The sequence below is a fragment of the Eriocheir sinensis genome, chromosome 5 (assembly GCF_024679095.1).
Source record: "Eriocheir sinensis breed Jianghai 21 chromosome 5, ASM2467909v1, whole genome shotgun sequence".
NCBI lineage: Eukaryota > Metazoa > Arthropoda > Malacostraca > Decapoda > Varunidae > Eriocheir > Eriocheir sinensis.
In genome coordinates this window covers 4,059,915-4,074,452 of record NC_066513.1, presented here as the reverse complement: position 1 = coordinate 4,074,452, position 14,538 = coordinate 4,059,915, and the positions used below count along the sequence as shown (strand labels likewise).

Sequence of the window (14,538 nt, the reverse complement as noted above, 5' to 3'; positions counted from 1 at the left end):
CTCTTGGCAATGTAGTTTGACCAGCCCGAAGGATTTTTTGATAGCTCGATTCCAAGTTAGTTGTCGAGCCATCACAAAATAGCCTGTTTTTTGGCCCTTTTGCCTTGATTTGTACACGTCCTAGTTTTTTGCTTATAACTTTTTTATTTATTTAGTGCTTTTCATTTTTTTTTCTGATTATTAATCTGTATTAATAGAGCTTTCATTTGCCACCAAGCACACCTTCCTAGCTTCCGTAGTTTTTGCTCGAGCTTGACCAAAAGTTGCGACGAAAATTCACCGAATCTGACTCATTTCATGCGCCACGTAATATATCTGCATAAAAATTCATATATGAACAGTTCAATATGTTGACTATCTTGTATTAAAATAATTTTAAGATATCTATATAAAAAGTTACTATTTTTATATAATCATTTCACTAAATAAATCAAACTATATTGAGCGGCTTATTATACGTTATTTTTTTATTTTATTTAATATTCAACCCTATTTCTTCCCATTTATGAATAATACATTTAATTTGCTTTCTTTTGATACCAAATATATATATATATATATATATATATATATATATATATATATATATATATATATATATATATATATATATATATATATATATATATATATATATATATATATATATATATATATATATATATATATATATATATATATATATATATATATATATATACATACTACACTGCCAAGTGGGGCTACATGCCAAATTACAGCCTTCTGGAGGCAATAGCAAGGCCACACTAGACAAAAACAGCAAAGTGTCTGGAGTTCGTCAACATCGCTCTCACAAGGGTTTACATTTCGAGCTCTAGCGACGAAACTACTGGGAGTAGAGAAATGTTATGCATCATATTGAAAAGCACATTGGTAGGGCTAAATTATTTGTTAAATAAATTTTTTGAAATTCTCCAAAAAATGAGTGGGTTTCAAGGTTGGGAACTCAAAAATAAGTTTTTTTCAAAGTTGTTTTTTGGAAATTTATTCAATCTTTTACCCTTTCGAGTCAGTTTTTGAGCTTATTAAAATATATAGCCCTTTCATAAATAAGAGAGTTATGGCGATTCGCACCAAAGCGTTTGATTTTCCAAAATTCGCAGCTTAATGACAAGGGCGCCGCAAAATCAAAAGAATCCGCCGTCCATTACCTGAGATGTCACTGGACTCTACCATGTATATTCTAGACTTGTCAGCATTGGCCACACTGACCAAAACTGTGCACTAGGAGGAAAGAATGAATCAGAGAAAGGAGAAGGCTAAAAGAACCATATCCCGGCCCACCTTGGTCAGGCAGGTATTTGGCACGTTGAGCACAGTGGAGGGAGCAGTAGTCATGAATGGTTCCTGTGCGAGGGTTACGTGCTCGAGGTCGAGGGCAGGCCTTGCGGCTGCACTTGCCAAGCAGCGTAAGAGTAAGTGCTTGATTCAAGCTGCTTTCCTGTAGGAACATTTTAAAGAATGAACATTAGCTTTAGAGACAGGAGTATTAGCTGAGGGTATGGTAGCATTTCTTGACTTAAATCATAAACTTCTGGCAGTCAAGTCATAAACTTCTTCCCAGTCACATACATTGTAACTTGAGGACAATCTGTACTAGGATACCACTCAATGCTGTGGATCAGGAGTTGCAGAAAACACATGACATATTGTAAGATATACCTGTGGTGAGGGTGACAAAAAACAGCTGCTCAATGACTAGTTACTAACATATCTCACCTGTCTGCACCCGTTACCGGCTACCGACGTGCTAGACACGTTAAGTGAGTAGCACCAACTCAAATGTCCTTGACATGTTTAACAATACCAGTTCCATGTGGTTCACATCTCATTCCAGTTTATGGAATTGCTCTGTCAAACCACATTTCATAGTACAGTCGTCCCTCAAATAGTACAGGGGTTAGGAACCCAGGACCCCAGTACTATTCGAAAATCCATATAAAATTAGTGCCCCTCCTTAGAAACACTCCTGAAGACCAATTTCTTGTTTAAGGTAAAAAAATGCCTATTTCTGTGTTTATAATAGGTTAATTTATGAATAAACAAAAAAGGACAGCCTTTATCTCCACTCTTGCAGCACTCTTGGAGCACTGGCAGTTATTGGAGCAAGAATATATTTTTTACCACGATTGATACAGCGAACACTGCTCTCATTCACATGGTATGCTCTCCCTACCGCAACGTAACTCATACCAAAACGTAACTTCTAAATCTGAATTCTTCTGCAAGGTGAACACCTTCTTTGGACGCTATGGGTTGCTTTCAGCATGTGTTTTGGCTGGTCTCTTGGGTCCCATGTTCATGTTATGTGGTAACGGAAAAGCGTAGCTGAGGTTGTGCACACACACAGACTTAGGGAAAGCGCATAGGTTTCAATCTGGCAGAACAGTGTTCCTGATGTTGTGCACACACCGTACTATTGGAAACCGTACTATTTGAGAGATGAGTGTATATTGTAATACTTTTCCATGTATCCAGACTAAACTTTACAGTCAAACTGATGGTTATTTCTATAAAAATTTATGATCATAAATCAGATTTGATGGATAAGAATATTTTGCCCAAGTAGTTAAATACAAATAGGATTACTTTGATTTCTAAAAACAATAATTCAAATATGAATAAGAATAGACCTAAAAAGTGAATTCAAATGTATTTGAATTAGAATAAAAATACACCATCCCTGCCTTGAAAGATAATGGGGGGCACGCACACCCTTTGCTCTTTTCTCATGTGCAGGTGTTGGCAGTCTATGCCGGCAGTGATGCTTCCTGCTGTGTGTGTATTTACCTAGTTGTATTTATATTTGCCTAGTTGTGACATACGGGAAAAGAGCTACGCTCGCGCTGTCCTATCTCTTTTATCCGACTTTTCCTTAAAATCATGAATGTTTCTTGCACAAACCACCTCCTCCTCCAGTCTATTCCATAGCTCAATGCTTCTGTTTGGGAAGCTAAACTTTTTAACATCTCGCCTGCACGTGGTCGCCCTCAACTTCTTTCTATGTTCTCTCGTTTCTCTCTCATTCCACACACACGAGTCCTCTCTGTCCAGATTCTCCACCCCGCTCGCCACCCTGTACACTAGGTTGCTCATTTTTGGGCAAGGAATGGTGATTTTAAGTGGGGATTATTTTTTCCATTATTTGGTCTGTTCTGAATCCACCGTTGACAAAAGTAATGAAATTGAACAATTTCTAGGGGTCGCGAATCCAAAGTGAAAACTTCAGTTTTCACAGAAAACTGGCTAAATTTGGACTACTTCACTCATGAATCACCAGTTGATTAGATTGCTCTTATGTAACCCTTATGTTTGTCATGTTTTGCTTTCTTACAAAAGGGCTTTTCCAACAGAGCCAACCAGTTCATATACAAACATGGAAGGGAGTGAGTCGCATGCAAGGAAGGATGCTAAGGGGAATGTCAGGCCAACGACGCCCACTACCCGTTCCGCCACGGACACCTATCTAGTTGGTCAGCCAGCTTCCTTGATTGGAGGCAGTAAACTCCCGACGACGCGCCAAGTTCTCAAGTTCTTCTCCCACGCAGTGAAGGAATCTGGTGACAGACAGGAGGCGTTCAAAGAAACAGTGAGAAACGTACTCACGTTCTAGAAATTATCTCGCATCAGAACTATCTCAGAGAGATGGTGCCAGGAGAAGCTGATGAGGTTATGGGAGCAATGGAGAAGTCTACAGAAGAGCCAGGGCAGAGCTGCAAAGGACAAGGTTGAAAAGTTCAAGTCTGAACTCGACCTGTTGTGGGACATCTGGGCACTGGACGCCATCGAGAACATCGAGAGGAACCGGCTGCTCACGCCGGCCAACAAACAACAAGATATCGCCTTCTATCACGACCAACGTGGAGAAAGAAAGGTTTTCATGAGTGGTAATGATAAGATTTTCACCGCCAAGAAGAGACAGCAGGAGGCACAAATCAAGAAGCAAAGGTCCAAACAGGGAAAATTCACAGCCTATGAACCAAGCAGCAGTGATTCGAGGCCTCAAACCTCCTTGGTGGCTGACGCATCAACCGAAGAAGGAACGGAGAAAGAGACTGATCCTCAAGAGGACACTGATCCTGACGCAGTGATACGACCTGGAAGTTACACGTCGAAGCACCCTTACGTGACGGTACAGCTCCCACGTCGCATTCTCCAAGAGCCGGCATTAAAGGAACTCGCCGACCGCCTCCGGATATCCAATAACGAGGTAAGTGTGTTTGCTTGGCTCGTGTTATAGGCCCAGGTGGGCAGAAAACAGTTCCAAAATCGATTTTGTCGAGTCTACCTTGGCGATCCCGGAGTTGTCTCCCATCCACAGAAAATCGACTCTGCCTCAGGTGACTGCTGGGACTGACTGAGGTGGGTGCAGTCGCCAGCCGCGCGACTCCCGAGGCCCAACTCACGAGGGCCCAGGGATCATGACTCATGAGGTTACGGGCAGTCGGGCCGGGGTCAGCCCGGGCTCACTCATGCTCAGACTCAGAGCAGTATATTAAAACGCCTGAAGGATGGGCGTATATATAGTGATGCCATTTTAGTGATATAATGGGGTGAGTGGATACGTGGTTCGATCTACAGATTAATATTATTACATATTAATAAAACTGGAATAACTTAACATCTCTTTCCCTCCCAAACGGAACATTACAGTGTTAAAGTAAGCGAAATAATCCTTAAGTATGATACACATAGATGCTTTTTGGGTCTTTCAAGCTTGGCAACGCTGTCCCCGCACTAATAACGATATTCAGTTAAAGTTATTGTTAAAACCGTTAATTAGGGATGTTTTATGCAATAGTTATGGGTCAGGAAACGGAATATACTATGTGCGAGAGTGAGTGTGTGAAGGTTCGTGGCCTCACTGGAGCAAAACAAACAAGATGGCGGCCGCGGCGAGGACGGTGAGGCCACGAACTGTTACACACTTACTCTCCCACGCCGCGGCTGCCATCTTGTTTGTTTTGCTCTGGGTACCGGAGCAAAACAAACAAGATGGCGGCCGCGGCGAGGACGGTGAGGCCACGAACATTTACACACTCACTCTCGCTTACTGGGCGGGTCAGGGCATTAAATAAACCAACTAACCGTCACATCAAACAATTAAGATCACCAGGAGACCGGCAATAGTAGCTTGAACACAAGATATATAGGGAAAAACCGAGACTACATTACCCCTTGCCTGGACGTGTGTTAAATTATTAGTCCTTATTTAATTTGTGATTTGTGTGTATGTAAAACTATATAACAATGCTTAGAAATGCCTTAGAAATCCATTTTTTTTATTCGATCGAGATGGTAGAACAAAACCCTATTTTCCCTATTTGATTATAGTCCCGTCAATCACGGATTCGCGGATCACAGGAATCTCGCAGAACCAAATACCCGCAAACGGCGGGAGGCTTCTGTATATGCGTCCCCGGATATGCTATGGAGCGCGCAAGGACGCTGTATACGCGTCCTCGTGTTAAAGGGGTTAATTAATATATACTAGGAAAAGTATTGGTGCCAATACTGATCCCTGAGGCACTCTACTCTCTACAGTTCTCCATTCCGATTTTATGTCCTTAACCACTGTTCTCATCTCTCTTCCCCTTAGGTAGCTTTCCATTCAGTTCTTCATTTTCCCTTTCAATCCTCCTTTATTTTATAGTTTCCACAGCAGTCTTGTATGTGGAACTTTGTCGAACGCCTTCTTTAGGTGCAGATAAACACAATCAACCCATCCATCCCTTTCCTGTATTTTATCTGTCACTCTCGAGTAAAAGCTCAGCAAGTTTGTCACACATGATCGCCCTTTTCTGAATCCATGCTGTTTACTTGTGATTATATTTTGCTCTTCAAGAAATCTCATTCATTGTTTCTTTATCACTTTCTCACATATTGTACATACTACACTGGTCAATGATACAGGGCTGTAGTTCAGGGGTTCTTCCTTCCTTCCACTTTTGTATATAGGGACCACTTTGGCCCTCCGCCACTCATTAGACACTGTACCAGCTGTTATTGAGTTACTGAGTTGTGTGTGTATTTACCTAGTTGTATTTATATTTACCTAGTTGTGACATACGGGAAAAGAGCTACGCTCGCGCTGTCCCGTCTCCATATCCTCTCTTATCCAACTTTCCCTTAAAATCATGAATGTTTCTTGCACAAACCACCTCCTCCTCCAGTCTATTCCATAGTTCAATGCTTCTGTTTGGGAAGCTAAACTTTTTCACATCTCGACTGCATGTGGTCGCCCTCAACTTTTTTCCATGTCGTCTCGTACCTCTCTCTTTCCACACACACAGGTCCTCTCTGTCCAGATTCTCCACCCCGCTCACCACCCTGTACACCGCTATCAGGTCCCCTCTCTCTCTTCTTCTCTCCATGGTTGTGAGCCCCATGCTACTGAGTCTCTCCTCATACGTCCGATCCCTAAGTTCCAGTACCATCTTAGTTGCCACTCTCTGCACTCTTTCCAGCTTTCTTATGTTCTTCTTTTCATGAGGAGACCAGACCACTGCTGCATACTCCAACCTTGGCCTTATCATTGTAGCTATTATTTTCTTCATCATCTCCTCGTCCAATTACACAAATGCCGTCCTTATGTTAATCAGCAAATTCATAGTGTAATGCGGGGAAACCCAGAACAATCGATCCTCTTAAATAATTAAGGTATTAACTGTGAATTAGGTGATGGTGCGGCCGGGCAGACATTCAGACAGATAGACGAACCAGTGATGGGTCAGCATCACGTGGGTCTGACTCATAGTGAAGGTGCCGAGGATGGTTAGTTAGGTTTTTCTTTCAAGGGGAACGACGAGAAGGAATTTTTCACCTAAGTCACGTGGGAGAGAGAAACAGCTGTCTCTGAACCCTGAGTTAGCAGAACAGGCCAAGTATCTGTAACTACAACCACCGTTCGGTATGCTAGTTTAGCCGGCAGCCACGCCAAAGGGGGAAGGAGGAGTCGAGTAGGGGAGGCGTTGAGAGCTGCCTATCAGTTGAGCTCTCACCCTCTCCTCACACAGGTACGTGTGAAATTAACACCTACGGACAGTGATTATTAAGTGTGTTACAATGTTCTTATTATACCTATAACGGTTAAATCAGTCGAGCTCTTGCCCTCTCCTCACGCAGGTCCCCTACTGACTGGGTGGTTACCCCCTTGTTGTGTAGTAATGTGTAAAATTCCTCTTTGTTGTGCCGATCCACGATCACCCTCTGGTATCTTAGACCTGCACGAATGTCTCATCCCATGATTAACTCAGTAATAGAAAAGGATCAATTTTTAGTGTCATTTGTATAGTCCAATGTTTGTGTGGATTCATTACCACCTTCTTGGTGTCTTGAACCCCCATGACTACCTTGCTTCCATGATCATCCCTGTGAACACATATTGGTGGTAGGAAACATTTTTCTGTAATAATTATGTATCATTGAGCCTTTATTAGGGTAGTTTGTTATTTAGCAATGGTCAGGTGTTTAACCCTTTCAATACGATGACGCCTACGTAGGCGTCATGAAGCTCCAGTAGCATATACGATGACGCCTCCGTAGGCGTCATGAAGCTCCAGTAGCATATACGATGACGCCTCCGTAGGCGTCATGAAGCTCCAGTAGCATATACGATGACGCCTACGTAGGCGTCATGAAGCCCCAGTAGCATATACGATGACGCCTCCGTGAGGCGCTATGAAGCCCAGTAGCATATACGATGGCGACGCCACGTAGCGTCATGAAGCTCCAGTAGCATATACGATGACGCCTCCGTAGGCGTCATGAAGCTCCAGTAGCATATACGATGACGCCTCCGTAGGCGTCATGAAGCCCCAGTAGCATATACGATGACGCCTCCGTAGGCGTCATGAAGCCCCAGTAGCATATACGATGACGCCTCCGTAGGCGTCATATTTCTATTCTGTTTCTTCTTCTATTGAGTTGTCCCGTACTTTGTGTTGGTTACTAAGTAAAGACGCCGTATGCTGTCCTTGAAATCCTATTGCTCCTCCCACCATCCTTGTTCCCACCAATCACAAAAAATGAGCTACAGTATGCACCGCCTTCTTCCCGCCTTGTGTCTAAAGTTAGGAAGTCCCATTGTCTCTCTCTCTCTCTCTCTCTCTCTCTCTCAGACACTGAGGCGCCGACACCATCACGTCTCGCCAACGTTGCCAGATTGCCGTTTTCAGCCTCCTATTTTTGCCGATTTCCGACCCAAAAACTGCCTCCTCGACCCCAATAACTGCCTATATAAATAGATATCGGAAAAATAATTAATTATTGGTGTCTTTTGGCAATTGCTGTGGCTCAGAAATAGGTAAATACGAGGCTCTGAGTACAATAATCTGGCAACGGTGCGTCTCGCATACCTCTCTCTCTCTCTCTCTCTCTCTCTCTCTCTCTCTCTCTCTCTCCCAGACACCCAGGGGCCAACACAACCACTCTCTCTCTCTCTCTCTCTCTCTCTCTCTCTCTCTCTCTCTCTCTCTCTCTCTCTCACACACACACACACACACACACACATTGTCTGTGATGACAAAGGAGTATCTGGCAGCTCTCTGACTCATGATAACAGAGTTGTATTTGCTGATAATTTCTCGACATTCTTCCTCCTCTACACAATCATCTGCTTTCTCTATTTCTTTCCCCCTTGCCCCTTTCTCCCCTTTCTTTATTTCGCTTTTTTTTATTTCGCGTTGACGCAATTTATATTATGCATAGCAGGTATATGTTGACTCGTCGTGTATGCTGCTTTGCAAATACGGGATACATGTAATGAGGGCTTTCAGCAGCATAATATACGGAGGCGACAAGCAGATACATGCCGGCTCAGGTTTCCCGGCCGTGCAGCCGTATATCAGCCAGGCGGGCTTTTTGAACATCCGGCACGAAGGGGTTAAATTACGGCCAGTGTACCATATCTAATATATAGTTGTAATAGTCTGAAGAGATGAGTGAGCCCTTTAAGGTGAATAGGAGTGATGAGTGATAATTATTAATTAGAATTGTTACTTTTAACTTCAGTAAGCTCACAACCATTACCAACAGAATGATGAATGGTAAATAATATTGTTACTTAACTTCAATAAGCTCGCTACCATTACCAACAGAGTGATGAATTGTAAATAATATTGTTGTTCAATGTTGTTCAATAAGCTCGCTACCATTACCAACAGAATAAAGAGTGGTCATAATATTGTTAATTAACTTCCATAAGCTCGCTACCATTATATACCAACATAATGTGAATAAACCTCATAATTTAACCTTTGTGTTGCATCACCTTAACAACCAGGAAGCACACTTCTAGTAAGATAATACAAACAGAGGATCGAAGCTGAAGGCAACACAATAGTTTGTCCCATTATCCTGTTGATGTGTTTGTCCGGTGACATGTTCTCTGAGACAGTCACTCCCAAATCTTTTTCTTCCATTCCTCTGCATATTATCTCACTTCCCATCTTATAATCGCATTCACATCTTCTACCACTCCTACCAAACTCTACTTTTTTACATTTCCCAAGGTTGAACTCCATCTGCCATGTACCACTCCACTCCCATATTTTATCCAGGTCCCTCTGCAATGCCTCACAGTCCTTCACATCATTCACTCGTCTCAATAGCTTTGCATCATCTGCAAACAAACTCACATAGCTGGTCACTCCGTCCACCATATCATTTATATGAACAGCAAACATTATTGGCACGTTATTGGCAGTCTGTGCGGGCAGTGATGCTTCCTGCTGTGTGAACTTTCATGCTAACTGCCTTGTGTGACTTACCCATTTGAACTCTGTGTATTTCTAAACCATGCAAGAATCCACACTATGAAAACAAACTCAAGGTAAAGGAGCCTAAAGGTGAATCAAACATTATATGTTGCTCAAATTACTTAAAACTGACTTATAAGTATGGACTTGTGTGTAATAAAGAAAGGCGTTTAAACCAGTCATATACATGCAAAATTTTGTATGCTAGATTAACCCACCCACCCACACAAACAAACAGACATACATGCATGCACTCATACACACCTCTTCATCAGAGTCCAGATCAGGCCAGTCAAGCAAGGCTGCCAGGTTGGTGTGGCAGCCCCGGGAGTCCTTCACCCAAGGCTGTGATGGGTCGAGTGTTCTGCCCATTGCCTCCACATTCTCCATCTAGCCAAGAGTGATTTTTCTTACACAGACACACACACAGGCATATATTTATACGGTAAGATCTCGCATGTAACGAGTAACAGGTACCCAAAAGGACTTGTTAGATGCAAATTCCTTTGATGTGATTATATATACATTTCGGGAAAATTATAATGAGTAATAAGATTTGAGCTGAACCCCTAATTTTACCTTACTTCCACTCACTATTTAAGTTATTGGCCTTAATTTAAATCATATAATCATACATAGGAAATATAAGAGGAAAATAAAAAGTTACGTGGATGACTCTCCTGTAAGTGATGAATGAGGTGCATGGGTAGGACAAAAGGTGGCATTTGAGGCAGGAGGTGAGGCTGCTGGGTCAGTGCCACGCCTCTCTACTCACTGCCACAACCGCCACCACAAACAACAATCCTATATGGGTGACTATATCCCTCCCTTGCTGGGCAACTGGGCACCTGCTATAGAACTGTGCAGTATACAGGAGTTACCTTTATTTAGGTATATGTATTAGTGTATGTTTTTTTTAACCATGCTCTGGACGCACCATTGCCAGATTATCGTACTCAGAGCATAGTATTTACCAGTTTATGACGCCTAACTATTGCCAAGAAACATCAGGAATTAACTATTTAAATGATAATTACAAGTGAATCTCGTTATTGGGGCCCAGGAGACAGTTTTTGGGTTGGAAGTTGATAAATGTAAGAGGCTGAGTACGACAATCTGGCAACGTTGCGGCTGGACGTGCATCAGAGGTTTGTTTACCACTGGAGTCTTCATGTGCTGCCTTAAGACGGCAAATTTAAAACTGCCAAAATAGTTTTTTTTATTTTTTTTTTTATTTATTTATTTTTTTTTAACCCGGTAGCAGCGGGGATCATGTTTCTTAACCCGGTAGCAATGGGCCAAATTTGTGCCATGATATAAACCCCCAAAAATAGATGATACATAATCTGATCACAAATGCTTTGATACATATTATTAAATGGTTTGTGTGAGGGGTGATTTTTTCTCATTTTTCTCGCTTGGAGGGACCATCAAGAAACATGATCCCCACTGCTACCGGGTTAATGGTCCCTCTAAGCAAGAAAAATGAGAAAAAATCACCCCTCACACAAACCATTTCATAATATATATCAAAGCATTTATGATCAGATTATGTATCATCTATTTTGGGGGGTTTATATCATGGCACAAATTTGGCCCGTCGCTGTTACACAGTAAAGCCACAAATTTGGCCCGTCGCTGCTACCGGGTTAGGACGGCAAATTTAAAAATGCCAAAATAGTCTTTTTTTTTTAACCCAGTAAGCGGGGATCATGTTTCTTAATGGTCCCTCTAAGCGAGAAAAATGAGAAAAAATCACCCCTCACACAAACCATTTCATAATATATATCAAAGCATTTGTGATCAGATTATGTATCATCTATTTTTGGGGGTTTATATCATGGCACAAATTTGGCCCGTCGCTGCTACCAGGTTAAGATGGTAAATTTAAAACTGCCAAAATAGTGACTTTTTTTATTTTAAGGAAAGAAAGCAGTTCAAGGGCAAACCCCCCCCCCCTAAAAAAAAAAAAAAAAGCCCGCTAATCGCTGCTCCTTTAAAAGATAAAAGTGAAGAGTGGCCGAAAGAGATGTCAATTTCAGGTGGAGAGGTGTCATGATCATCATCTGTTCAGTCAGGTTTTCCCATCATTTATTATAAGGTTGGACAGTTGATGATACACTCCCAACTATTTCTGTCCATTGCTTCAGCTTCTCCATGCCCAATGCTGCCAAATCCTCTTCAGCACACTGCCTCCACATCTTCTTTGGCCTGTCTGGTGGATGGAAAGCTGGCACCTCCACCCCAACAGTTCTCCCCAGTGCCTCACCACCCCTTCTCCTCTTCACAAGCCCAAACCACCTGTCTTCATACTTTCATCACTGTACTAAGCTCCTTCAATTCACATCTTGCCAAAATGGTAACATTTCTTTATCTATTAAGCTGTCTAGTATATGATTCTGAACCAAAAATATTCAAACTTGTTAAGTGATATAAAAAAAAAAAAGGTAAATCAAGAAGGGCCTTTGTCTGATAGCGGACTTATAATGGCTGTTGCTGCTGCTGCTACTGGTGATGATTCATTACTAGCCACAAGAATAGAAATAAATGAATAATCATAATAAATTAAAGAAACCAAAATATAAAATACCCAACCCAACAGTAAACTCACATCATCTGGTGGATCCATTCCAACCAAGCCAGGCAGTCTCCTCTTTCGTGCCCGACGCAGGGCAGGAGGTGTTTCGGGAGGGAGCAGCCCCCTGCTGACAGCCCTTACGAACTTGTGCCTGCGCCTCCGTGCCAGCAGGGTGGTGGCAATGATCTGGCGCCGGGGTGTTACCAGGTACTGACGGGCCACCATCTCCGACAACTTTTCTGTTACCTCTTCCAGTTCATTCTGTGGTATATGAAACAAGTGTTGTATTTATTGTGGAAGAACTTGGTGGGAAAATGATTACTTACTTAGCTCAGGAGGCTGGTATAATGAGATCATCAATTCATGATTAGATTATATCTTTGGAGGGTTTGTGGTATACAGTTTCTCAAATGAGGATTAAGGGCCGCTCTCACAGTCGTTTTGTTTGTTTTGATCGTTACCAATGCTATAGTTTTCCACGTGAAACTAGCCTATGGGATAGTGCCGGCTAAAGAGGAAGCGAGAGGTGTTGAGTGTGTGTGGTAAGGTGCGGGGCTAGGCTAACCCCGCAGCTGCCACTACCCCATCGGCCAGTTTTAAGTGGAAATTCTATAGCGGCGATCGCCACCATTGGTAACGATCAAAACAAACAAAACGACCGTGAAAGCGGCCCTAAGTATCAACAGAGGTTGGTAGGGTGAAGAATCCCTGAAATACAGTGTATAATAAGCATTATCCCTCTATCTTAGGAAATGAGAAAGAAGGCCAAAGGATACACTAGCAATAGGGTTAGCAATGCTCTGTTTGTAAGGTGTGAATAGGATGGCCATAGGCCTGAAGGAGAGCACATTCCACAAGTGCTGAAATGGTACTGACTCTGTTCATCAACAATTGCCACTCATAATGTGTGTCATACCATCACGTGCTGATATCTTTATAAAGGCGACAAAAAATTGTGTAACAGTCAGGTTATTATTACCTTCTCCCTCGTATCAATGACTCCCTCCACCAAAAAATCATGTTCAAGGAAAAAAATAATTCTGTACAAATGAGACCAGATATCAAAACTATCATACCAGTCTACTACAGGCTGAAGTATGACCTTTCCTGCATGTGGGGAACATAACTGTACATTAAATACTGTAATAGGTAGATTTTGAATATCCTGACGAAAAAGGGGACAAAGGTGGGGGAGGGGAGGTAAGGGGACTTTTGGACCATAGCACTTAGTATAGAGGTCTTGATTTCCCATGATATTTTCATATCAGCAGAATCATTAATAAGCATTTTCAAAATAAACCAGCAGCTCCTTTCCATTTATATTTTATATTACCTGCATGTACTCAAAGATGGTCTTGTTGTAGCCATTATCTTCCAGGTAGTAACCATAGACGTAGGAGCCACACAGGACACGCCGTGCTTTAAGGAGTTCCTTTACTCCTTCCTCCACAAAGCGTGTCCCCTTTTCCACTGAAGCTGTGAGAGAGCAGGTAGAAACATAGGAAAGATAAATTATTTGCCAGAAAGTTCCAGTGTATTTAATTTATTTATTTATTTTTCATTCTAAAACACTCAAGTTTTCAGAGGTTTGTACAAAAAGTATAACTACAAAATGATGGTCCTCGAGCCACGACAAATGCGTTCCAATGGTGCAATGAGGTTTAATCACACACTTCCACATTTCCTTTACCAGTTCTTGGTCTTGGTTAACAGTGGTGCACCACTTCTCGCTGGTTAAAAAAACAGTGGTAAACAAACCTCCATTGCATATCCAGAGCATGGTTGAATATATCATAGTGAAATACCATACATATTAGGGAGAACTATTGTATACTGCACAGTTCTGTAGTAGGTGTCCAGTTGCCTAGCACGGGATACAGTCACCCACTGGTTGTTGGTCCCGTCTGATAGGTATGTAATAACACACGCTGTGCATTTTATTCTTTTCTTTTTTATGTAAATTTTGACTTAAGACCAACTAAACTTACATCCTGCCTGTCGGAACAGAGCCCCGTCATAACTCAAGGACTATCTGTATCACTGCTTGGAAAAGGCATCAAATATTGAGTGAAAAAATTGAACTCGTATGAAAAACTAGCCAGTCACAAAATGTATATACATGTACTGGAAAATACAATTAGGTAAATATATATTTAACCTCTTCCCTTTCTCACGCCCATT

General features: G+C 42.0%; 1 protein-coding gene across 3 annotated transcripts in view; it reads right to left on the bottom strand.

Annotated features, from left to right (window-relative positions):
• LOC126983631 (ankyrin repeat and IBR domain-containing protein 1-like) overlaps window positions 1–14,538 on the bottom strand; it is a 109,300-nt gene that overhangs the window by 19,001 nt on the left and 75,761 nt on the right. For all 3 annotated transcript variants that reach the window (XM_050836508.1, XM_050836511.1, XM_050836512.1), the window contains 4 exons: window positions 13,691–13,833; window positions 12,391–12,618; window positions 10,044–10,169; window positions 1,306–1,462 (listed from right to left, as the gene is read on the bottom strand). In XM_050836508.1, coding sequence (XP_050692465.1) covers window positions 1,306–1,462; window positions 10,044–10,169; window positions 12,391–12,618; window positions 13,691–13,833 — 654 coding nt within the window. The remainder of the gene's footprint in view (window positions 1–1,305; window positions 1,463–10,043; window positions 10,170–12,390; window positions 12,619–13,690; window positions 13,834–14,538) is intronic.